At 37.6% G+C, this 26388-nt stretch overlaps 2 protein-coding genes and 1 pseudogene across 2 annotated transcripts; 2 read left to right on the top strand and 1 right to left on the bottom strand.

The window, feature by feature from the left end:
• Positions 1-273: 273 nt before the first annotated feature.
• Positions 274-4452, bottom strand: LOC149156776 (uncharacterized; annotated as a pseudogene).
• Positions 4453-5359: 907 nt separating this feature from the next.
• On the top strand, positions 5360-8128 carry LOC149156775 (putative disease resistance protein At1g61300). The gene is made up of 2 exons (XM_089444862.1): positions 5360-6459; positions 8080-8128. The coding sequence occupies exons 1-2, from the start codon at positions 5360-5362 to the stop codon at positions 8126-8128; spliced, it is 1149 nt and encodes a 382-aa protein (XP_089300988.1).
• Positions 8129-8220: 92 nt separating this feature from the next.
• LOC149156774 (disease resistance protein UNI-like) lies at positions 8221-10794 on the top strand. The gene has a single exon (XM_089444861.1). It carries the CDS (start codon positions 8221-8223, stop codon positions 10792-10794), a length of 2574 nt encoding a protein of 857 aa, XP_089300987.1.
• The last annotated feature ends 15594 nt before the right edge of the window (positions 10795-26388 follow it).

Below are 26388 nucleotides of genomic sequence, written 5' to 3'. Positions count from 1 at the left end.
AACGGCAGGCAAATGTTACTAGATAGGAGGTGGTTCAAGTAGACACGCCACCTTATGTTCCAGCCATTCTCTATTTAGCTCTATTGGCTTTCTTATACCTATACCAGGAACCCGAGCCCACTAGGAAGCCTTTCGCTCTTTTAGATCGTGTAATGCAATCTCAGATCTTCACTTCCTATGCCCTGAAACCAACCCTATATCTGTGTCCTGGCACTTCATAGAAGAAGCATTAAGGAAAGGCTATCCCGGCTGGGTGCTGCTGGTTTGAATCCACTAGACTACCAGGTATTTAATGTCGCGTTCCTCCAACACAATTGTAACATCTCTAAATTTTTGAATTAGTGCTTCAAGTTATTTAACAGCAAATACCTGGTAACCGAGATCTTTGGTGTATCTTTGTCGGTACAGTGTTGAAAATTTTGCCAGCAGAATTGCACAGGCATGGCTTACCAAAAGCCCCTGCAGTTCTTGTTTGAATATTTCTAGGCTTGCTTATGCTTCATATTCATCAACATTCACATCTCCTTGGAGGATCATCTCTCCATCCCCATCTTCGTCATCTTGTTCACTTCAACTTCCATCATATGAACCTTCATCTGAATGTGAAGCCATGTTCACTTCTATGTCATATGGATCAAAGTCATCACGTAGGTCATTACAAGCACCTAGATCTGTGAATTCTTGGAATCCTTTAAACTTTTCCCTTCTCTAACTTTCCATTATGTTCTTTCTTCCTAATCACATCTGTTGAATCATTGGTAGAAGAGTTCATTTATATTTTACCTTGCATGAACTTGTTTGATAACTCTCTTAAAAACAAAAACTTATTGTTTCCGTTTCCTTCAATGGTGAAGACATCATGCATCTTTTCTATCAAATTAACTAGCTTATAAGAACCATACTCCACTAAAGATAGAGGTCTGCCAAAGACCTTTTGATATTCAGATGGAACATGTGCAAGAAGCATACTTCCTCTATATATATTGAGAATGTGGACAAGTTGTCTCTTTAAACCTTGAATATCGCTAGGTTGGACCCAAAAATATGAAGTTTGTCCTGAATTTGTTTCATTAGAAGGCATTCTATGTTGACCAGAATCTGTGACAGATAATGTCTGCATAGGCTTATCAAGTGCAGACAATATGACACTAGATGTTTGAGTCCTTTGCAATGAAGAAGATTTACCTGCATGGGTGGGTAGAGTCCTTGAAATCGGAGTTGGATATTGTGTTGACCATGAATGCATTCCTATAACATTATTGTCATTTCTTATGAAATAATTTGGGTTATATTCTCCAACCAAATGAGATGTTTTTGTCCAATCCATCGAAACATGCTTTGGATTTATACAATAAATTTGGTTTGGAGCATTTCCAATATTGTATCCATTCTTGGAGCTCCCTCTATAGACAATAGATTCTTCATCATTTTGCATAACAGAGTCATCACCTGAAAGACAACCAACATGATAAAAAGTGAAATCGGGTGCTAGAGACAAGGATTTTGCTGGAACAAGACCTTCACCTCAAGCCAAACATGGTTAATCCCACACAAATCGACCATCATTGTGTAGTGAAGAAGAGACACCCACTCCATCTGGAAATGCAAGAACAATTGTATACCCCCATTTCCCTAGTTTGTGCAAAGCAAGAGAAAAATAAACATCTCATGAAATCAATAAAATGGTAGAGGGAAGATGATTATCAAGAGAAAATGAAAACATATACACTAAAATCGATTTATATGCTGCATCTTTCCTTCCATTGGGAAGGTCAATGAGGTTGACTCCAGTCTTTTGACAGCCTTCTCTCAGTCTTGGAGGAAAATTATTAAAATCTCCATAATGCCGAGAGCATAGTGACAACACCTGTAACCATTGGATGCAACCCAAGAGCCATCCTAATATTACCTGCTACATCCGCTGGATGGACTTCCCCAGGAATAGGGCAATTTTCAATATCCCAATTTAGAAATATCCTCCGACTTTATTAACCAGTACTTATTCAGTGACCAGTAACACATGGGATAGTATTATTTGCAATTTTCTTAAGGAACTTCATCAAGCTTGAAAGACGAGCCATATCTATTTTGCAATATAACTTTTACGCATCTTGCACATTCAAAAATGCCATTGCCCGAAAGATGCATTTAAACAAGCTGACCCCAGACAATTTTGTCTCATGAACACATGCCCACTACTAGAACAATACTAATGTGGACCTATGCACTGAGAGGAAACCAAAACCATGTTGCGGAGACCTGAAACAGAAAATCCCCAAATATATCCTCAGAAGGTCAAAGTCCAGGTTTATTTGGAAATCAGGAAATTCTGTTCCTTTCAAATACGTTTATATAATCTGTTCAGAAAATGGGAAATATCATCTTTATGGGGTCACATGTCCTGTACATCCTGCATTAGTTAATAACAAGTCATGAAATAAAATTGATAATGTAATGCAATCTCAGATCTTCACTTCCTATGCCCTGAAACCAACCCTATATCTGTGTCCTGGCACTTCATAGAAGAAGCATTAAGGAAAGGCTATCCCGGCTGGGTGCTGCTGGTTTGAAAGAGCAAACCTACATCAACTCTAAAATCATCACTTACATCTGATCAGACCATCTCATTGACTAGAGAGATTGAATCCACTAGACTACCATCGATAAACAATCAACAGAACATCAACTAGCTATCACATAAAAGAAACCAAAAGACACTTACCGCTCCCACCGGCCGGCTGATGGAAATGGACTGACTACCGGAGATATTCGTGTTATTTCGTCTACACTGGTTTGTACACGAATGCGTGGGTTATACCGAGTACTTGGTGAATTATAAACCGCTGCAAATAAGAAACAAGTTCCATGAGTATAAAATCAACAAATACAAATGAATATTACGAAGTACCATGAACAAGTATACCCCATCTTCCGGAAAGCAATTGCAATCCCTGAGAAAAGAAATCATGAGCCGTTCAAATCCAAGAAACAATGGATACCGAAACCAGAGAAGAATAAGCGGATTGAAATCTGAAAATGCAAGAATATCCCACCGAAACTGCTGCTGCTAGATTTGTGAACTAGGATGAAAAAACCTATTTCAAAACCATTTTTATACAGGAACCCAGGGAGCCATATACACCAAAACAGCGGGCTGAATTCGTCAAAACAGGGAGCCGCCCTCCATTTCAAAATAAATCTAACATCTCATGACCAAATCGACCCTCATCCCATGACCAAATCAACTCTCACAAACCACTCCCGGGACCAAATCGACCCTCACAAACCACTCCCAAACCAGAAAACCCAAACTGTAAATCAAAATGGGGGCGATTTTGATCAAATACCATTCCGCAAATATCAAAATGGGGCTATTTTGATCAAATACCATTCGGTTAGTTTATCCGCCCTGGGCTAAAATAAAAAAATAAATTAAATTTTAAATAAAATATGGGCTAATTATATAAAAAAAAAATATTATTTTAATTAAAAATTCGCCCCATTAAAATATAAAAAGCCTTAAATTTCGCCAATGGGCTATTATTCGCCCCTAAAATTAACCTTGCTTGTATGATAACACAAATAGCGGTGTTTTTAGCTGAGGCTTTCCCCACAGTATTCTTCTGTGTTCATGTGTGATTGATTTCTCATTCTCTGTTATATGTTTTCTATTTGATCTTGCTCAAAATCGATTAAGCTTCCGCAAGTTTGTGTGTAGAAGTAGATCAAGTATTTTGCTTTAGTATATTGCATTATCTGGTGATCTACAATGAGAATTTCTACAGCCTCCGTCGCATCGAGGATCACCTCCCTTGCCTTCTTTCGCAAACAATATTGCCAGGCTCCCATGTTAAGGACCCAGCTCTGGTAGAGTCTGCATCTGACGAGGGCGAAGAGTAGTATGTTAGATGGTTTCAGTGTTTGTTTATTATATATGCGTTTAACTTTTAATTTCCATAATGATGTTTTCTATGTTAATAGGCAAATAGTATTTGAACAAGGCAAGGACATATAAACTTATATAGTTTGAGTAGAAAGACTTAATATTTTTTGCTATTGGATCGCTTATCATGTTGGTAGGTGTCCAACAGACTTGGTTTCCCTTTAGGCAAGTTAAGACCACCTAACTATTCATATGTAGATATAACTTACTTATATTGTAATGAAAATAAAAAAAATCTACCAAACTTATAAAAAAATAAATTAAATAAATAATAATTTTTTTATTTATATTATTTCTAATTAAATAAAAATTAATAAAATATCCTTAACCCGAATCATCTACTTATTGTTTACTTTATCTTTAATAAAGAAGCAAGCTGATATTTTGTTTCTTGCTTCACTATAGATACAAAAGCTTCTCAATAAATACCATTCTCTTTCTCTTTGTTAAAAAAAAGTTATGCCCATATTCTCACATATCATAATAAGACACTGCGACTTCTCTGCCATATGTATTTTCTTGTGTGTATTCCAAAATAACATGACATAAAGAATCCAATGTGAGGCGAAAGAAAGTTTTGTCATCATTATTATTGCGTGGTAATATACCTAAAGAATGTTAGATGTAATATTTATTCTTATTCTTTTGTGTCTTCCAAGATAACATGGCAGAAAGTTAATGCGTGATTTATTCCAAGAGCCCAATACTACGCCAAAGAAAGTTTTCGCCATCATTATTATTATTGAATGTTTACATCAAGAATATTAATGTAACATTTATTCTAATCGTGGCCTCCAAAGAATGTTATTCCAACCGTGATAGAAAATGTTAGAAAATAGCAAGCAGCAGTATGTATAATCTGCAAGGGTAGTTTGTTTGTGATACAGCAGGTGGGAATATTGTGTACGATTTTCTGGTTGCTTCCTCACAGGATTAAGGCTTTTCTATGTGCTGTTAGTATTGCTACTGGAATCCAGTGAAGCGAAGGGCAAATATATTGTGAACATTTCAAATATATTTTAGCTTCTACTGTTTCTGTTGAGTTCAAAAAGGATTGTGTTGTGTATATTGCTGTTCTGAGCAAATCATATCATGGCCGATCCTGGATTCCTCTCTGGATTTATTGGTAAGGGCATCGACATAGCGATCAGCCAGATTCTTCACCACGCTGGCATTGCGCTCCGCTGCAAGAAAGAATTGAACGATTTGAGAAATCTGGTAAGGCGCATAGAGCCTATGGCAACACGTATAAGTCAATATCGTCTGGAATTGAACAGAAACAGAGGAACTTCCACCGGTACTAGTGATAACAATGCTTCACAATGGGTTAAAAGGCTGCACGGGCTTCTCCGACAAGCAATGCCACTGGTGCAAAAGTGAACAATACCAAGTTTCAATGTTTTTGCTCGTTACCAGATGAGCAGAGATATCAGTAGCTTGATTTCAGAGATCAAAGAGCATCTGGAAGTGGTTCCCTTAATCCTACTAGAGCAGCAGACAGAGATATACCTAGAGATGCGGAGAGAAAGCGCCCAGGCTTCAACCAGTGGTTCTGCATCCACCTCTCAAGCTCCAACGGGGACCTTCTTCATCGAGGAAGCCCTTATAGTCGGACAAGACCAAGCCTTTGCAACACTGGAGAATTTCCTGATCGATGCAGAGGTGAAGACTGTCTTCCGCACTGGCGTTGTTGGCAAAGGTGGATCTGGAAAAACGCTGCTTCTCAAGAGACTTTTCAACGGCCAGAAGGTGAGGTATCTCTTTCGTGATGACCTCTTGCTTTGGCTCACTGTTTCACTCTCTCCCTCTTTTTCAAGTCTTAGAAATGACCTCTGTAAAGAAATAGCTGTGCAAGCAAAGGCAGATTATGATCAAAATATGAACCAAGAGGATGTAAAAAGATGGTTGAGTGAAAGATTGCAAGAGAAGAGGTTTGCCCTCTTCTTGGATGATGTGTGGGGTGACGGCGGGAAATTGCAAGACGAGTTGTGTCTCAGGAGCCTCTCCCGACACTCAAACTACAAAATTATTGTAAGTTCAAGGAATCGCAGAGCACTGAGGGAAATGGGAGTTGCAGATACGTCTGCATTAACAATAGGGGATTTGAGTGAAGAAGAGAGCTGGGAGTTAATTGCTCATCACGCTTTTCCATATCATAATGGACTTCTGCCAGCAAACATGGACGAGAGAAGGGCAAAGGCTGTGTGTGACAAGTGTGGAGGACTCCCCCTTGCAATCAAAGTGATAGGGAGGACAATGGCAGGGATTTCTGATCCACAAGAGTGGGAGTTGGCAGTCCTAAGGCTGCCAAACGCCAACATCCAAGACCTTCAAGCTCTCAATGATAGCTTAAGGTGGAGCTACGACGCACTAGGCAACACTGATGTCAATCTCCAATTGTGCTTTCTCTACTTAGCTGCCTTCAGAGAAGATGCAATTATTGATGTGGACCAGCACTTGATTTCTTTGTGGTTAGGAGAAGGTCTTCTTGAAAGGAATCAGAGTGGCCGCAACCCGTATGAGATGGGAAGAATTTATGCCAACATTTTAGGAGTTGTCTATAATGTGATTTTTTGGAGATTTCGGTGATGGAATTCGGCGGAAGAAATTGAGGTTAAATCTTGATTTCTTTCAGTTAAAATGGTTTTTTAACTGCATATTTGGATTCAGCACCCTCGAAAACCCCTGGGACGCTTTCATTGTGCAGAAACTAGCTATCAAACTTGCGATTCCAATAAATTCCTGCCGGATTTCGACCGGAAAAACCCGCCAGAAAGGCTTTCAAAAAGTCTCGTTATAGACAACACCTATTTTAGCCGATCGTTGTTTGATCGAGCCTCTTCTCACAGACGTCGATGGCCGCGTGGTCCGTTGCAGGATGCACGACATCAACAACACATGCATCCATACCTCCATGTGAGGTGGGGTGATGTGCAGTGCCAGTCCCAAGAAGGCTGGAATAGGGACAGGATCATTGAAGGCTGGAATAGGGACAGGATCATTGAGGTACCCAATCTCTTTGATTAGACCTTGCTACGAGAGCCCCGACGAGGAGTAGCAGGACTGGCTGAGTGGGTAGAGACGGATGCGGATGGAGTCGCAGAGAGAGCTACAATGCATAGCTCCAATGTTAAGGACCCAGCTCCAGTAGAGTCTGCATCTGACGAGGGCGAAGAGTAGTATGTTTGATGGTTTCAGTTTTTGTTTATTATATATGTGTTTAGCTTTTAATTTCCAGAATGATGTTTTCTATGTTAATAGGCAAATAGTATTTGGACAAGGCAAAGACATATAAACTTATATAGCTTCAGTAGAAAGACTTATTACTTTTTGCTATTGGATGGCTTATCATGTTGTTAGGTGTCCAACAAAATTGGTTTCTTTTTAGGCAAGTTGAGACCACCTAACTATTCATATATAAATATAACTTACTTATATTTTAATGAAAATAAAAAAATCTGCCAAACTTATAAAAAAATTAAATTAAATAGATAATATATATATATATATATATTTTTTATATTATTTCTAATTAAATAAAAATTAATAAAATATCTTTAACCTAAATCCATCTACTTATTGTTTACTCTAAGATACAAAAGCTTCTCAATAAATACCATTCTCTTTCTCTTTATAAAAAAAAGTTATGCCCATATTCTCACATATCATAATAAGACACTGCAACTTCTCTGCCATATTCTCACATATCATAATAAGACACTGCAACTTCTCTGCCATATTTATTTTCTTGTGTATTCCAAAATAACATGAAAGAAAGAATCCAATGTGACGGGAAAGAAAGCTGTTTTCTTTTGAAAAAAAATGGTTAGATGTAACATTTATTCTTATTCTTTTGTGTCTTCCAAGATAACATGGCAGAAAGTTAATGAGTGATTTATTCCAAGAGCCCAATACTACGCCAAAGAAAGTTTTCGCCATCATTATTATTGAATGTTTACATCAAGAATATTAATGTAACATTTATTCTAATCGTGGCCTCCAAAGAAAGTTATTCCAACCCTGATAGAAAATGTTAGAAAATAGCAACCAGCAGTATATATGATCTGCAAGGGTAGTTTGTTTGTAATACAGCAGGTAGGAATATTGTGTACGATTTTCTGGTTGCTTCCTCACAGGATTAAGGCTTTTCTATGTGCTGTTAGTACTGCTACTGGAATCCAGTGAAGCGAAGGGCAAATATATTTTAGCTTCTACTGTTTCTGTTGAGTTTAAAAAGGATTGTGTTGTGTATATTGCTGTTCTGAGCAAATCATATCATGGCCGATCCTGGATTCCTCTCTGGATTTATTGGCAAGGGCATCGACATAGCCATCAGCCAGATTCTTCACCACGCTGGCATTGCGCTCCGCTGCAAGAAAGAATTGAACGATTTGAGAGATCTGGTAAGGCGCATAGAGCCTATGGCAACACGTATAAGTCAATATCGTCTGGAATTGAACAGAAACAGAGGAGGAACTTCCACCCGTACTAGTGATAACAATGCTTCACAATGGGTTAAAAGGCTGCACGGGCTTCTCCGACAAGCAATGCCACTGGTGCAAAAGTGCGCAATACCAAGTTTCAATGTTTTTGCTCGTTACCAGATGAGCAGAGATATCAGTAGCTTGATTTCAGAGATCAAAGAGCATCTGGAAGTGGTTCCCTTAATCCTACTAGAGCAGCAGACAGAGATATACCTAGAGATGCGGAGAGAAAGCGCCCAGGCTTCAACCAGTGGTTCTGCATCCACCTCTCAAGCTCCAACGGGGACCTTCTTCATCGAGGAAGCCCTTATAGTCGGACAAGACCAAGCCTTTGCAACACTGGAGAATTTCCTGATCGATGCAGAGGTGAAGACTGTCTTCCGCACTGGCGTTGTTGGCAAAGGTGGATCTGGAAAAACTCTACTTTTCAAGAGAATCTTCAACAGCGAGAAGGTGAGGGATCTCTTTCGTGATGACCTCTTGCTTTGGCTCACTGTTTCACAATCTCCTTCTTTTTCAAGTCTTAGAAATGACCTTTGTAAGCAAATAGTTGTGCAAACAAAGGCAGCTTATGATCAAAATATGAACGAAGAGGATGTAAAAAGATGGTTGAGTGAAAGATTGCAAGAGAAGAGGTTTGCCCTCTTCTTGGATGATGTGTGGGGTGAGGGCGGGAAATTGCAAGAGGAGTTGGGTCTCAGCAGCCTCTCCCAACACTCCAACTTCAAAATTATTGTAAGTTCAAGGAATCGCGCAGCACTGAGGGAAATGGGAGTTGCAGATACGTCTGCATTAACAATGGGGGATTTGAGTGAAGAAGAGAGCTGGGAATTGTTTGCTCATCACGCTTTTCCATATCATAATGGACTTCTGCCAGCAAACATGGACGAGAGAAGGGCAAAGGTTGTGTGTGACAAGTGTGGAGGACTCCCCCTTGCAATCAAAGTGATAGGGAGGACAATGGCAGGCATTTCTGATCCACAACATTGGGAATTGGCAGTCCTAAGGCTGCCAAACGCCAATATCCAAGACCTTCAAGCTCTCAATGATCGCTTAAGGTGGAGCTACGACGCACTAGCCAACACTGATGTCAATCTCCAATTGTGCTTTCTCTACTTAGCTGCCTTCAGGGAAGATGAAATTATTGATGTGGAAGGCCAGTTGATTCCTTTGTGGTTAGGAGAAGGTCTTCTTGAAAGGAATCAGAGTGGCGACGATCCGTATGAGATGGGAAGAATTTATGCCAACATTTTAGCCGATCGTTGTTTGATCGAGCCTCTTCTCACAGACGCCGATCGCCGCGTGGTCTATTGCAGGATGCACGACAGCCTCCGTGGTTTGGCCATACAAATTAGTGAGCAGGAAGAAAAGTTGTACTGCCGCGCAGGTAATGGCTTGACAGATCAGTTGGTTGAAAATGAGTATTCAGAATGCACCAGGCTTTTCTTGAATGACAACAAATTGAGTTCGCTTCCTAACTCATTCACAACTCCAGAGATATTCTCACTGTTGATTGCTGTGAACAATTTTACAAAAATTCCAAGAAAGGCAATTGGGAATATGCGCTCTCTAAAAGTTCTGAATTTGAGTCACAACCCTATGGAGTCATTGCCAAAGAGTTTGGGGAGTTTGAAACAGCTAGTATCCTTGCACTTACGAGGGATGCCCATCAAAAGGTTGCCTGCAGCTCTTACAAATCTTGCAAGTCTCCAAGTCCTGGATCTCTCTTACTCCAACATCACAGAATTACCGTTTGGCATTCATAAGCTAACATCCCTGCGGCGTCTGGACCTTTTTCGATGTCACGATTTGCAATGCCTTCCTCGTAGTATCTCACGCCTTACCTCTTTGCAGTACTTGAACACGTGGGGATTGGAGAAAGTGTGGACAAAACATGGCAAAAAGAAAGCTGCTTCCGTAAATGATTTGGCGTCTCTGAGGCAACTGAAAACGCTAAGTTTATGGAACAGGGCAGAAACAATCAGCGAGGGGACACTGGGGAGTATGCTCCACATGAAGACACTATTCTTGAGAGATGACGTCATGATGAGTCTACCTGGTGACATGATGAACCTGTCAAACTTAAAAGGACTCCGGTTATATTGCACCGAGATAGTTCAAATAGATGATTGGTTTTGTGAATTTCAAAATTTGACTCGTCTTCATTTACGGCACTGTGTCAAGTTAGAAGAGCTTCCAAGTTTGCATAAAATGAAGAGTTTGAGGGAATTACGGATTCATGGTTGTTCTAAATTAAAGAAGCTTCCCACAGAGTTTGGTGAGAAGGGGGCATTTCCTTCTTTGGAGATATTTTCATTGAGTGAGTTGGATGAATTAGAGGAGTTACCAACAGGAACTCACAACTGACTTGTTCTCTGGTCTCGGAACCACGTCCCAAACACTGTTATGAACTATTGAGTCATACTCCTCCACCATAGCATCAACCCAAATTGGATGTTGCATTACTTCCTCAAAGGAAGATGGCTCAGTCTTAACACATTCCCCAATAAGGACCATGTATCCAGTGTACCTCTCAGGTGACCTCCTTTCTCTGCTCTGAGAAGATGGTGCTCCCACATTCTCTCTCGCATCCTTCAACAATCTGTCAGCTTCTCTTGTGCGCTTCCGTCCATTTCTGGAAGACTCTGCTTGAGTGGATGTCTCCACTCCTGGAACCTCTGCATGCGGCTACTTCACATCAGTCTGAGACTCCTCCTGCTTAGGAACCAACAGTTCTTCCACAGCCTGTAGTTGGAGCTCCCTCTCAAGGGAAACTCGCATGGCCTTCTACTCATCAAACTTGAGATCTCTGTGAAACACTATCCTCCGACTCGTACGCAAGTACACCCGATAGTTGTGAGGTGTATCAGTGTACCCCAAAAATATCCCCAACTCTGCTGTCGGCTCAAGCTTCTTTCATGCATCCTTTGTCACATGGAAATATACCAATGAGCCAAAGATCCTGAAGTGACCCACATCTAGTCTCTTACCGGAGAAAGCTTCCTCTGGTATCTTCATCCCAAGTATGCGATGTGGGCTTCTATTATGTAAATAAACCGCTATGTTGCATGCCTCAGCCCACAAGTGAAGTGGTAGGCCTTGGTTATGCAGCATTGCCCGTGCTACCCCTACAATAGTTTTGTTGTTCCTCTCGGCCACCCCATTCTACTATGGGTTATGAGGTGTCGTCAACTCTCTTTTAATTCCTTCCGCTGCACAGAAGTCCTTAAACTCTTGAGAGACATATTCTCCACCATTGTCGCTTCTCAAGGCCTTGATCTTCTTCCCTGACTCTTTCTCGACCAAAGCTTTGAACTCACAAAACTTTGTGAAAGTTTGGTCCTTCCTCTGCATGAAATAAATCTAACATTTACAAGAATAGTCATTAGTGAAAATCACAAAATACCTTTGCTTCGCTGTGGATGCTGTCGAGAATGGTCCACACACATCAGTATGAATTCGCTCTAAGATAGCCTTTTCTCAACTGTCTCGCTCATGAAAGGAAGACTTGGTGTACTTTCCCAAGGTAAAACCTTTGCATGTGTCAACTTGCTCAAGTTTACCTTTGGGAAGTCCTATAGATATCTACTGCATTATCTTCAAAGCCCCATGATGCAAATGGCCCAACCACCCATGCCACAACTCGCCAATGTCTTGACTTTGCACCAATTCTGCTTTCGTACTCAATGTTGCACAATCATCTACCTCTAGTTTATAGAGATTCTTCACCAGAATCCCTATCCTTTTGGTTTGACACGTGGCTATGTGTCTTAGGAACACCTTTCCTTTACTAAAGACAACATTGTAGCCTCTGTTCTCCAACATTGCGACTGACACCAAGTTCTTCTTCAGTCCAGGCACATACATCACATTTGTCAAGGTGATAGGAGCTTCATGCTCCCTCTGAAAAACAACCATGCCCACTCCTGAAACACTATACCTTCCGTCGTTACCCATATCTATGCGCATCTTGAGGTCTTTGTCCTCCAAGGAATTGAATAAACTTTTATCACTGGTCATGTGAAATGAGGCTCCACTATCAAGATACCAGACACAACCCATCATTGATGACACCATGCATGTGATGAGGGTAAAGTCCATTTCGAACTGAGAGGGTAATGCCTCACCTTCTGATCCTTCCGAGGATCCCTTCTTGGACTTCTTCGATGGGCAATTAGTTGCATAATGTCCCATCTCATGACAATTAAAGCATATTACTTTAGACATGTCACCCTTCTTCCCTCCATGAGAAGAACCATAGAATGCCATTGACCAACCTTGAAGTATGATATGAATTCGATTTGCACCTGCAACCCCGAAAATTCAAACTTCAAACTTCGAATTCTCTTCTCAGTATATTGTTCATAGCACCGATACCATGTAGAAATTCTCTACAAATCTACCTCTGAGACCATGTAGAAAATCTGCTCTAGGTTAAACCGATAATGCAATATAAATCAAAGCAGAGTACTATAACCTACTTCTACTATCAATTTACGGAAGCTTAAAGATTGAGCTAAACAATATAACTAGAAGAAGAAGAATCAATGCACAATACGCATGAAAATACTTTGGGGAAAGCCTTAGCTAAGAACCCCACTATCTATATTATCATACACGGTGGAAATACATAGGAATTATACAAAGCCTTATCTCTCACAGCTAGCCAGCTCTCAGTACAATCTTCACAGATGCTCACAAGCAATCTTGGCTTCTCACAAGCCTTCCTCTCTGCCCTCCAAGCTCCTATTTCCTTGCGTTGTTTCTTCTGGGTGATCCTCCTGTTACCAAGTGGAAAACTTTCTACCAAGTGGAACATTGATTCTCCAAAATTGCGCAATCCTCAAGGATGAATAACCTCGATTGCATGCATCAGTTTTCTTTATAGGAAAACACATGCAACTGATAGTACATTGTCGTTGACATTTAACTCAACTGGGTCTTTCTCATAATAGACATGCATGAGTTTCTGATGAGGGAATTTTCAATTAACTGGAGTACACTAGCTGAGTGCATTAATGTATCAATTGACTGTTAACTCTCTATTAGTTCCTCAAACAATTTGGAACTAATTTAACTGGACTTAACTCAGTAAACTGAGTTAACTAATTACAACTCAAATATAATTCAATCTTATCTCCTTGAGTTAAAGGATAACTCAATCTTATCTCCTTAATTTAAGGGATAACTCTTGCATGACTTCAGAAAAACTTCTAACTTGAATTTCTCCAACTAATTAATTCAAAATAAATTAATTAATCTTTTCCAAGTAGATGTTAAAACTAAATTCGATTTTAATTCACAATTTAATTCAAGGACAAATTAAATTGGAATATTCTTGTTGTCATATTTCAACATTACCAATATGAATTCAATATACCTTCCCAATTTAAAAAAGCCCCACTTTCACTAGATAGTGTAAGTCTCTATTTTTTCATTAACATTTTTTATACCTGCCAATATTAAAACTATTTACCCCTTATTATATGCTCAATATATTATGTCATTTTTTCCTCAATATATATCCCCCAATATGAAAGCAGGTATAATATTGCTCCCCCAATGAAGTCCTCGTGGACAACTCTTAGCCCTGAATTATAAGAATGCCAAGCTTAGTGTCATGCATACAACAACACTAAACACTAATATAAAAAGTTTGCCTTTTGGATCAAAAGGCATTTTAAGAAAATAAAGGTGGTAGGTAATGCGTTAGAGGCCGCTAATAAGAAATAAATACCATGTATCTTAGAATGTTAGGAAAAAGTATGATAGATTTTAAAAGATATATCTTTGCATTACGATAAAAACTCCATAGTGAGATACATCATAAACACAAAAGAAAATCATAAACACATTGTATTTACAGAACCATAAAAACAACTGAAACATCATGTGGGTTAATTGTCCCCCTAAAAAACCAAATACAAAAGTATTACAATGCATACCCAAAAAATAATTTAAAATTTTTTAATAGCGACAAATATCTACTTCAATAATAATTATAACCCTCATTCCTAGATAAAGAGCATGGAAAATTCGGAAAAGATAACCATGAAGTTAGCTATAACAAGAATCAATTAACCATGAAGCTGCCTAAATTTATAGAATCAGTTAACTCAGTCAAGTGTGAGTGAGTTCGAGTTAAGTCTTATTTTGGGTAAAGTCAAATTTAGTGTGTGATTGAATGTCAAAGTTATTTTGAGTGAGTCAATAGTTGAAAAGTTTAAATACCCTTCACAAAATTCATTGTAATTATCAAGTTTGTGTGATCAATAAAAAAGTCACAACTTATGCTATTGTATGTGTGAAATTTGTGCTTTTTCTCTTCTGCCTCTCCAACAAATTGATATCAAAACCGAAAAAAAAAAATTCGTGGAACACGTAGATCCACCCAGAACACAAAGTAAAGAAAACCAACAACCTAAAAACAATTGCGTTACAGAAATGTCACATGTTTAAAATTTAAAAAATATGACAAGAAAGAGCGACAACCGCAATCGTAGAGTACAAAAGATGCGACATTTTAACTCACACTTACCATTCAGCGCCAAATAACTCAATGTCACAAGTTACTTATGTCAAAGGGTGCAAAAGTAGTGAGTAAATAAACGGTTAAAAGGTTTGGTTCAAGTATTTTGAAAATTCAAGAGTTCACGTGCGCTTTTTTTTTAAAACCAATATTAAAGGGATATTGGTTACCAAGGGTCTTATATTAAAGTGCTTTACTTTTAGTGCTTTGCAAAGAAGGAGCATATAACAAAAATTATTTATATATATATATATATATTAAACAAAGGAGTTCGGCCTTCTAAAAAGGTTGTTTTTTTTTTTTTTTTTTTTAATTAAAAAACGTATTATTAAAAAAAAAAAAAATAGAAGATATTTTTCTTAAAAATTGTTTCATTATTTATAGGGAATGATTATGATGTGTGGGTTATTAAGATGGAGATCATGTTAAAGGCTCATGATGTTTGGGAGTGCTATAAATAATTTTCCCTTAACTTAAAGATGAGGCAACTGAACAAATCCTCACTAATGCAAAAAGGGAACAATGGAAGAAAGACAAAAAGAAGGATGTGCAAGTGTTGTAGCTTATCCAACAAAGAGTGGACCTAGTAGTGTTCCAGAAGATTATGACCACGTCATCAACAAAGATAGCGTGGGGGACTTTGACGACAAACTATAAAGGTATAGCCAAAGTCAATATTGGTAAGTTGTAAAATACTACGAGAGATTTTGAAAGTCTGCAGATAAAGGAAATAAAGGACATCGATTCATTCATGAATCAGACATTGACTTTAGTAAACCAATTAAGGATTTATGGCGATATATAGAAGATCAAACAGTGGTTGAGAAGGTTCTCAGATCTTTGTCTACAAAGTTTGATGTTTTAGTAGTAGCAATAAAAGAAGCCAAGGATTTGGCAATGATGGCAGTTGGTGAGTTGATGGGATCATTTCTATACCATGAGGAAATGATAGACAGAAATAAGGATTCCACCTTGGAAATCGCTTTTAAAAGTTAGGTTTCTATTTCAAGAGACACAGGACGAAGCATAGGTAGATTGGGAGGTAGAAGACATGGTAGTTAGAGAGATGGGAAAGAAGAACAGGAACATGAAAGTGGACGCAATAGCAAAATATCCAACAACAATCAAAGAGTCGACAAATCAAAGGTGAGATGTTATTATTGCAATAAATTTGGTCACTATGCTCGTGATTGCAGGAAGAAGATAACTCATCAAGGAAAGTAGAGAGCTAATGTCACTACAAAGAATACCGACTCCATGCTCCTAGCTTTCCATACCATGCATGAACCTTCTAATAATGTGTGGCTATTAGATAGTGGTTACAATAACCACATGATAGGCAACAAGAAAGTGGTTGCAAACCTAGATCAATATGTGAAGACAAAGGTAAAGTTGGGCACTGACAAGATTGTGGATGCAAATGGAAAAGGAATGGTAAACATTCTGACCAAGCAGGGGGAACCGAAGACAATTTCGGAGGTACATTATGTCCTTGGTATCAACCATAATTTGATAAGTGTTGGTTAGTTAATTCAGAAAGGATAAAAGGTTATTTTTCAAGTACAAGAGTGTGTTATATATGAAAATCCTCCAAGCAAGCAACTGGTAGAAAAGGTGTAGATGATGGGGAACATAATCTTTCCTTTAAATTTCTTGAATTACAATGATGAGGTCAGTTATTATACAGTTGCATGTTCTAATGATTACTGGTTATGGCACTTTCGGTTTGGACACTTGCATTTCTCTTGTTTGAGATTGTTGCAACAGAAACAAATGGTTAGATGATTACCTCCCATCAACCAATCTTCTAGCACTTGTGAGTGTTGCATCTTGGGAAAGAAACACCGTGAGAGTTTTCCCAAAGGAACTGCATACAAAGTAAAGCAAACACTAGAGTTGGTTCATACATACTTGTGTGGACATGGTTACTTCCTCACTTTGATTGATGATTTTAGCAGAAAGACATGGGTTTATTTTCTAAAGAAAAAGTATGAAACTTTTGTGAATTTCAAAGAATTCAAAGCCTTAGCAAGGAACCAAAGTGAGCGTCAGATCAAGGTATTGAGATCAGATCGTGGTGGAGAATACGAATTTGAAGGAATTCCATGCTTATTGCAAACAAAATGGAATTAGAAGACATTTTACAGCCAGATAGACACCAGAATAGAACGGTGTACTAGAGAGAAAGAATAGTACAATTATGAACATGGAAAAGAGCATGCTAAAGGGAAGAAACTTGTCTAATGAGTATTGAGCATAAGAAATTACATGTGTTCTTTATGTGATAAACATATCTCCTACAAAGGGTGTGATGAACAAAGCACCAGAAGAAGCATGGTTAGGTATGTCTTGAAATGTATCTGATCTCAGAGTGTTTGGATGTGTAGCATATGCTTATGTGCCTAAAGAGCTAAGAGGTAAATTGGATGATAAAAGTGAAAAATGCATATTTACTGGTTATAGTGAGCAATCAAAAGCTTACGAATTGTATAACTCTGTCACCAAGAACACCAAAATAAATAGAGATGTTGTGTTCAAAGAACAAGAGCCATGGAATGGGAGTATACACAAGACAATTGATGTAAGAGTGTCAATGTTGGAAGAAGAGGATGTAGCTGAAAAGGAGCAGCAAGAATCACAGGAGAAGACACCAAACAAAGTTATGCCAACAAGGACTCCAAGGTATTCTAAATATAATGGATATTCAAGCATATTAGTAGATCAAAATTCTCACAACAATCAGTCAGGTGATGAATCAAGCAATGGTATGAGAAAAATGAGAAGTTTGAAATATATTTATGATGATTTGGATGTTAGTTCAATTTTTTCATTGTTGTCATTCCAACATTCTTCATTTGAATAAGCTATAGAAATGAAAATTGGGTGCAAGCTATGGATGAAGAAATATAAGTTACTGAAAAGAATGATACTTGGGATTTGGTTGATTTTCCAAAAGAAAAAAATCTCATTGGTGTGAAATAGGTGTACAAAACAAATTTGAATGAGAAAGGAGAAATTGGCAGATTTAAAACAATACTTGCAGCAAAAGGATTCTCGTAGCAACTGGGAATAGACTTTGGAGAAACATTTCCTCCAATATCTAGATTGAATATTGTAAGAGAAGTTTTAGCAACAATAGTTTAGAACAAGTGGAAAGTGTATTAGATGAATGTGAAATCAACTTTCTTGAATGGAATTCTAGAAGAAAAAAATTATGTGCAACAACCTCCATGATATAAAGTTGAAGTACAAGAAGATAAAGTTTACAACTTGAAGAAAACGCTCTATGCACTCAAGCAAGCGCTTAGAGCCTGGTATATTAGAATTTATAGTTACATGATTAAGAATCAGAATTCATAGTTAGATGAATTTAAAGAAAAAATTATCCATTTCTAAGCCAACTTCTCTCAACCTTAATTTCTTTCCTTTCTTTAAATTTCCATAACATTTGATTCCCTACTCTATTTGTTTTAGCGGTCCATGATAATGATGAGTAGATGGTCTCAAATTGCGGCGTACTTTCCTTGACACACAGACAATGAGATCAAGAATTATTGGAATTCTTCCATGAAGAAGAAGCTCATGTTGAAACATGACCACCTCGCCACCAACAACAAATCTAATTTCCCTTTCTAGTTCGATTGAATTTTCAACGCCGTCACAGTTCCTGCTCATGTTCATGATGTTTTTATGTTGTCTCACTCTGTGTAGACATAATTCAAAGTCATGCCAGTAGAATAATACCATACCCATAACAATGCCTTGAATATTCCACCTGCTACTGGAGAAAATAAGTTGTTTGTCCCGATTGTATTTGGATTAAAACAAGACGCACGAGATCGAAATGATGGGGAAACTATTCATACAACTTATATATCTCCCAGTTTGCAAGTGCAAAGCATGTATAATTATAAGGCTGCAACATCATCAACATGCGATGAATTACTAACATCATGCAGGAACACAATACCACCTCATGGAGTGCCTAGCTCTGCCAATAATTATCTTTTGGGCCTAGCTGGAAACAACATCCATGATTTTGTTGAAACACAATCATCAAAAGGAAACATTGAGAACAGTGAGTAGATAAATGAAAACAACATCATGATCGATTATTCTTCGTTCGCAACATCTACTGAAATAAGTGCATGGAGCGCTGGTCATTCCCATTTAAATATGGTAGCTGATTTTATAGATATCTATTTAGGAGTTCTTTATACCAATGAGTTGATGGAAGTTAGAGTCTTGGAAAATCTGGTGAGTGTGCAGAAGACTTCCCATTAGTCATGCCTGCCACTAAATTTTGTGGACCAAGTTAGTGGGCCCCCAATGAAAGTGGCCAACAATTTCGGTGCTGAGGATGATTGGAAGGATCATCCAAATCTGAGATATGATACAAACTTGAGTGTCCCCAGGGATACTGATATTAATAATAGTTGGCAGAAGAGCTATCAAATCGAGAGAGGAGGAATTGGTGATCAACTATATTGCTCAAGAATTCCCAAATAAAATGTGAATACATAGCAAATATTTTAAGAGGAAGTGGAGCGTTGGAGATTCATGAGTACTTTAAAGATGGAGATGGATAAGTTACGTTATGGCCACAAGACGATATGTGCAATATCAATGTTGTTGTTGCTTATGGTGTGCCCAAAATCTATTTTAACTAATGTGTTGATGGGATTGAACTCATAAAGAAGTTCCCTCTGAGAAAATGTTTGCAAAACTTGTCTTGAATATTTAAAAAAAGATGTATGTAAACTTCATATATGAAGTGAAAAAATAACATTTTTGTATGAAGCTTTTCTAATCATAAATTATATAAATAAAGTTGAGGATTTCATCTCAACAAGGTTTATATTATTTCGCTATATAAAATTTTAAAATATTCCAATATCTATTAACTATATAAATTTTCAAAATATTCTAAAATCTAAAATTATATATTTAACTATATTTAGCTGTCTATCTATGTATCATTTAACATTTATGATACCTATGTATCTAGATACATCTCTTACTCTTGATAGAATTCCTCACTTACCAGAGATCTCGATACTAAAATTTTATTTTGAGTGTTTCTCGGATTCAGTACTCAGACTCCAAATGGCACATTTATAAATTCTATATAAACACACCATCATCCAAAATATCGATGATGGGCACCTCTTACCTTGCTAACATATTATATAAACATTCGAGGGACTCAACTATGAAATCTAGCCTCTTCTCGGTCTTTCTATTTGATCATATATGCAATCATGATATGATATGAGCTTTGACGCACTTTTGATGTTCCCTCAATGGCCACTGAGAAACTTAAAGTTATATTTATGAGTGAAAAAATTATGTTCAACTTCTTCCGTGGGGATTCATTGTTATTAGTCAGAGAATCTTAATGTTGGTTCACCGGGTGCAAGCAAGTCTAGTACATCTGGAGATACAAATTTCACACACATAATAACACAAGTTGTGGCTATTCTAGTGATCACGCAAATTTGGTGATTACAATGAACTTGGTGAGGGGTATGTCTAGTACTTCTTGTTGGAAAGGCAGAGGAAGAAAGACACAAATTTCACACACATAATAACACAAGTTGTGGCTATTCTAGTGATCACACAAACTTGGTGATTACAATGAACTTGGTGAGGGGTATTTAAACTTTTCGACTAGAAACTCACTCAAAATAACTTTGACATGCAACCAAACATTGAATTCAAGTTTACCCCAAATAAAACTCAACCTTTAAAATATTACTCCATTAACAGTGGTTTAAAAAGTTTTGACTTTGGATATTTGATCTACACGTGATGGATGAGAAAGTTCGAATAGTTGGAGGAGGACATTCACTTCAACAGCATGCTTTGAACCAACGCATCAATGCTTCCGCGCGGAATAAATGGATGTCTGGTGCTACCGTGTATGTCAAACATTAATATAAGCCAACACGCATTTTGCCCACGATCTGTGTATCCAAAAAAAAATTGATCCTCATCTTGCCACCATACAACGACACAACATCCCATAAACCTGCCATGTACCATGCCACCAACAAGAAATCTGGGATTGAAATATTTCCAAAACCTAGAATTTTGGAGAGTCACGTTTATTGTGGCTTCCATGTCAACGCACAGCGTTCTGAGCTAGCATGGAATGCCCACATGAGGTAGAAATTTGAACAACACAAAATTTAATATAACCATGAAGAATATGGGATTCGATGTCAAATTTAAATCCATTATCTCATTATATCAGATTTGTCATTCGTCGTTCCATAACTTCATGGCTGAGAACTGAATTGATACACATATTAATACGACACCCCCACTGTTGTATGGAGACAGAGATATATTGTCGATTTTCTGTTTTGGCTTCCCATGATAAATGCCGAAATCATCTCAGTGCTCATTTTTTTTTCTTGTTTTGCAGGTATCTTCGTGAACTTGGGCACACCGGGCTACTGGACAGGGACTCGTGCGGCCTTCTTACTTAACTTGTACACGGTACTGAAGATGGAACTGCCCTCGGTGAAGAAAAGAAAAAAAAAAATGGCGAAAATGAGCTAGACCGAAGCCAAACTTTTTTTCTCCTCGTAAACGCTCCTCCTGCAATGACTTCTGCTTCAATTCCAGGTTAGATTTAACAATAAATCTAGCATTCGACCCTGTAATTCCGAAACCGAAGAAACGTGGACATCAAAAGATTATAGGCTACGTTTTCAACTCACACTGTCTTCGACAGAGAAGAAAAGAGGCAATGATGCTCCCTTGAATCATAGCCAATGCTCCTCACAACTCGACATGTCACAAACCATTGTTGGAAGTTGGACAAATACGCACAAGCCATAGTTGGAAACAAACCTTGAGCTCCTAAAATGTCACGCAGGCATTCGGTAGCTCAACGAAGATTCCAAACCTGAACGAACAGTGTAGGACCAGTTGGAAGCCAATCTTCCTTCTCCACTAGCTCACCGTGACTGAGTTTAGTTATCATATGTTCCTCAAAATCAATCCAATAAGTTGTTGTTCCATTCCACTTTGCAATTTCTTGGAAATGGGATGTATTGCTAGAATTTCCATCGTCAACGCTCTTTCTTCTCATGGCTCAAACCCTAATACAACAACGCTCTATCACAGGGCGAACTCAATGACATCATAATCTTAGTTATAACCTGTTTTCTCTGATACCACATGAAGAAAACTAATAAACAAATAATACACATTCACACTCATAAAATAAATAGCAGAAATATAGAAAAACTAGAGATGGCAGAAAAGGCATGACAGACTTTTTTGTAGTCTCTCATTCTCATGAATTTCATTATTAAAATAATGTTTATGTTACATATAAATACATGAGGATGTTGTCTCAAGATAGTGCATCTATCTTGAACAAACTTGGTTGAGATATTTTCTCTACAAAACACTAATCTTGAAGAACTAGTTCGAGAGAATCTCTCATCCTAACTAAACTCCCTAGTTTGAGGAACTAACTCCTTGTTCTCAAGATTTGATATATTTAATTATGATATTTGGATTTATAATTGTTTTCTTATGAGAGTGAGGCTAACACAGTCATATTGAAGTTACTCTAGTTGCAGACAAGCAATTTTTGAATAGAACTAGTATTTGGGTATAAACACGAATGGCATAAGCCTCAGTTAAAGCGGTATAAGAGAGGTTGTAAGGTTATAGTTTAGCCCAAATTGAGAGGCTAGCACAAGTTATTCCATTAGCTTGTTGCAGTTCCAATCATTGGCAGGTTTGCATTTAAAATGTCACAAGGGACATAGAAGATGTCATATTTAGCAAGCAAAGAATTTTGTTATTCTATGGGAAGTTTGTTACTCCACAGTTGTAGTGACCAATTGAAGTAACAAAGGTGGAATGGGTGTAGTAGATCCAACTGAATATCCAGGATACGCGTTAGTGGTTTCTAGTAGTAGTTATGTCAATTCAGTTTATGATTTTCACATAGATCAAAATGCATGGACTTCAATGTCAATAGAGCTAGTACAGAAGTCTCAGTCAGTAGGCCTTAGGGGTCCATCTTGAAATCTAAAGCTTATTAAGATGTTTTGGTGACAACAGTTTTCATATCGAATCTAACTCCAAGGCTACGAAGAGTTCTTTATCTATGAAACTCCTAAAGAATCGTACTAAGGCTTTCACCTAAGGCAAGAACCAGAAGAGGCCAAGAATTCAGTAGGCCTGAGTCCTATAGCAAAGTCAAGTTGTTCTTAACTACATAACAAAACAAACCAAACAACCAAAAAAGTCTTCATGTGAAGTGTACTCTACTTGTAGAGCTAGTGAAAACAATAGGTTTTAGTTAGAAGCTGCTATCTTAAGGCCAGTCATGTGAGCTTATTGCAGTTTAATCCCAAAATTATCTCAAGACATATATTGAAGTTTCAATAACTTATTTGTGTCCTCCGACCTTGTGGATTGGTAGGGTTGCATTTGAGAGGCTATCAACCTTTGAAACTAACGAAAAGTTTTACCAAACACTTTATGGGACGATCTATGTTTCTTGATGGGTACCTGTTGCAAGGGTAAATGCCAATAAACAAAGCAGAAATCTAGGTAGGCTCATAAGCTCAAAATCATAGTAGTCAAGTATTATGAAACACAATAGGCTTCACATGCATAAAACAAAACTGTTTTAATTTGTGGTTTTTGCAACAATTAAAACTGCTCTATTGAATGAAGGTTAAACTATAGCATAAGAGAACAATAAAAGTGCAAATGAGTTAAATGAATTCCCATTAAAAGAGAGCTTAAATCAGAAGATGCATTTATCTTGTATGGTTTTTTTATCTCAAGTTTGATCTTAGAGTAACTGGGAAGTAATAGGAAAGAATTTCCCAATGTCACTTGATCATAATTTACAAAGAACTAAGAACATGGCAAACACTAGTTTATGTGAATTTAAGGTAAGTTATTAGGATAGTTATTACAGTAATTCCTGCTACCATTTGAATCTACACAGGATTGAGGACTGATGTAGCCAAGGTGGGGTTCTACAGGAGTCATGCTAGTATCTATAACGTTGCTGACATTGCCTATGAATTGGATGGTTTGAGTACAAGGGGTCCAAGGAGAATGCAAAGTGCCATGCATTCTATCTCGGCATCAACCATAGAAGTAGGAATGAACACTTCAACTGTTGAAAATCCATCAAGTACTCTAGTGGAGCCTCTAACATCTTTACATTGCTTTCACTCCAAGCCAGTCTTTAGTGAAAGTAGTGTTTTTTCTGGGCCTCTCAATAGTGGGAACTTGAAAGATGATACATTGATCTTGAAGAACAAAGCCCCAAGGTGGCATGAGAAACTTCAATGCTGGAGATTGAATTTTCAAGAATGAGTGACAATTGCATCTGTAAAGAAATTTCAACTTACTAGCTACTGAGCATGTACAATCCGTCTCTTAGAGTGACCAGGATAAGGTTATACTCTAGTTTCCAAAGGTTGGAAAGGATCTATTCACTATGGATTAACAATATCCATTCCCAGCTTTTCAGGCATTTTCCATCTATCTTAGCAGTTTCGACATTATGTTGGCTTGTGAATAGGGGGAATTTGATGCTGCTGGTTGATCCCATTTGCTCGTTTGATACAGTTAGACTCAAGAAAAATTTAAGAACACGACACTAGTCAATCAACACACTTTAATATTATGATAACAATTTTGATGAAATAAAAACATCACATTAATAACAATTTTGGTGACAGCCAACAACAATAGTGAACAGGGGTCCTAATTTGCAGGTAAGCCAGAATTAACTATATAGGAGAGTGTTGTGCATAAAAATTATCCTGATTAATGATAGAAAGGTTAAAATAGAATCTAATTTTTTGCCTTCTGCATTAGGAATTTTCCCAAACATAAATAAAGAAGCTACAATGCACAATCACAACTAGAAAAATAATATGAATTTTGAAATCCAGAGTAAATATAGATGGTTTATAGTTAATAGTTTTGTGCTTCCTACTGCCTAGTCTCTTTGTTTGGATACACAACTACTTTTACAAACAGATTTGTCTCTTCCAACAACAAAAATGAACACCATTTCCCTAGAACCACACATTTCATCTTAGTGAACTATTTACCCTTGTAAATTATTTGTTTCCTGTGGGGGGGACATAATGTCCATGCAAGCACTATTGGTTTCCAAAACAACCTCAAAAGCACTTGCAACAGTCCCATCATGAGCAAAAAGTACTTTTACATCAGCATCATTAATAATTTCATTAAAATTGACAATGTATGTAATCCATGAATGCTCAACATCCTTGTATTCACCCTAGAATTCAGAGCTATGGCATTGATCACCATGTTTGATGTTTCCAACATAGTTAGGGTACACAACAAGAATCTTTCCCCTCATTGAAGCAACTATTATTGGCCCATTAGTAAGAAGGCATTATGCAGATGCACCATGAGTCAAGTATTAGGAAACACAATATGCTTCACATGCATAAAACAAGACTGATGTAATTTGTGGTTTCTGCAACAATTAAGACTGCTATATTGAATGAAGGCTAAACTACATCATAAGAGATCAACAAAAGTGCAAATGAGTTAAACGAATTCCCATTAAAATAGATCTTAAATCAGAATATGCATTTAGCTTGTATGGTGTTTTTATCTCAAATTTGATTTTAGAGTAACTGGAAAGTAATAGGAAAGAATTTCCCAATGTCACCTTATCATAATTTACAAAGAACTGGGAACATGGAAAATGCCAGTTTATGTGAATTTAAGGTAAGATATCAGGAAAGTTATTACAGTAACTCCTGCTACCATTTGAATCTACACAGGATTGAGGACCGTTGTAGCCAAAGGGGGTTTCTACAGGAGTCAGGCTAGTAGCTATAACGTTGCTGACATTGCCTATGAATTGGATGGTTTGAGTACTAGGGGTCTGTTAGCCTCCTGTTGCAACCGGGTATCATTTTTCATGATTGACATTTTTACATGCCAAATATGTCATACTTTGCAGGCTGCAGTGTTCCATATTTCCACGAGCTGCCATGAAGTATGCTTAGTCCAAATGCACTGATGTATTCCATTTTTGATGAGTTGTTCCAGTTTTGAAGAGTTTTCAGTTAAGGGAGGTCCAAACAGTTTAATCTTGGTCTCCCTAGGTTTCAATTTCCTGTTTTAGAATATAGAGAATGATATCTGTCCAAACAGTTTAATCTTGGCAGATCTGTAGATAGGTAGAGAATCAAAGGGACCCAACTATTTAATCTGGGCCCTGGCATAAATAAGTGTAGATTTAGATAGGAAAAATTCAAACGAAAAATTGTAAATCTGGGTTTGCAAGTCTAAGTGCACCCAATTCAAAAGAAGAAAAAATGTTAAGAGAGTAGGCTGGGTAGGTAGCTGTGTGGTTGCAGAATGATAATTTATGATCAATTTTG

The sequence above is a fragment of the Pinus tabuliformis genome, chromosome 9 (assembly GCF_031772625.1).
Source record: "Pinus tabuliformis cultivar Carrire ecotype Pingquan chromosome 9, CPIR1, whole genome shotgun sequence".
Lineage (NCBI taxonomy): Eukaryota > Viridiplantae > Streptophyta > Pinopsida > Pinales > Pinaceae > Pinus > Pinus tabuliformis.
The sequence above is the reverse complement of the archived record's forward strand: the minus strand, read 5'-3'. Positions and strand labels throughout refer to the sequence as shown.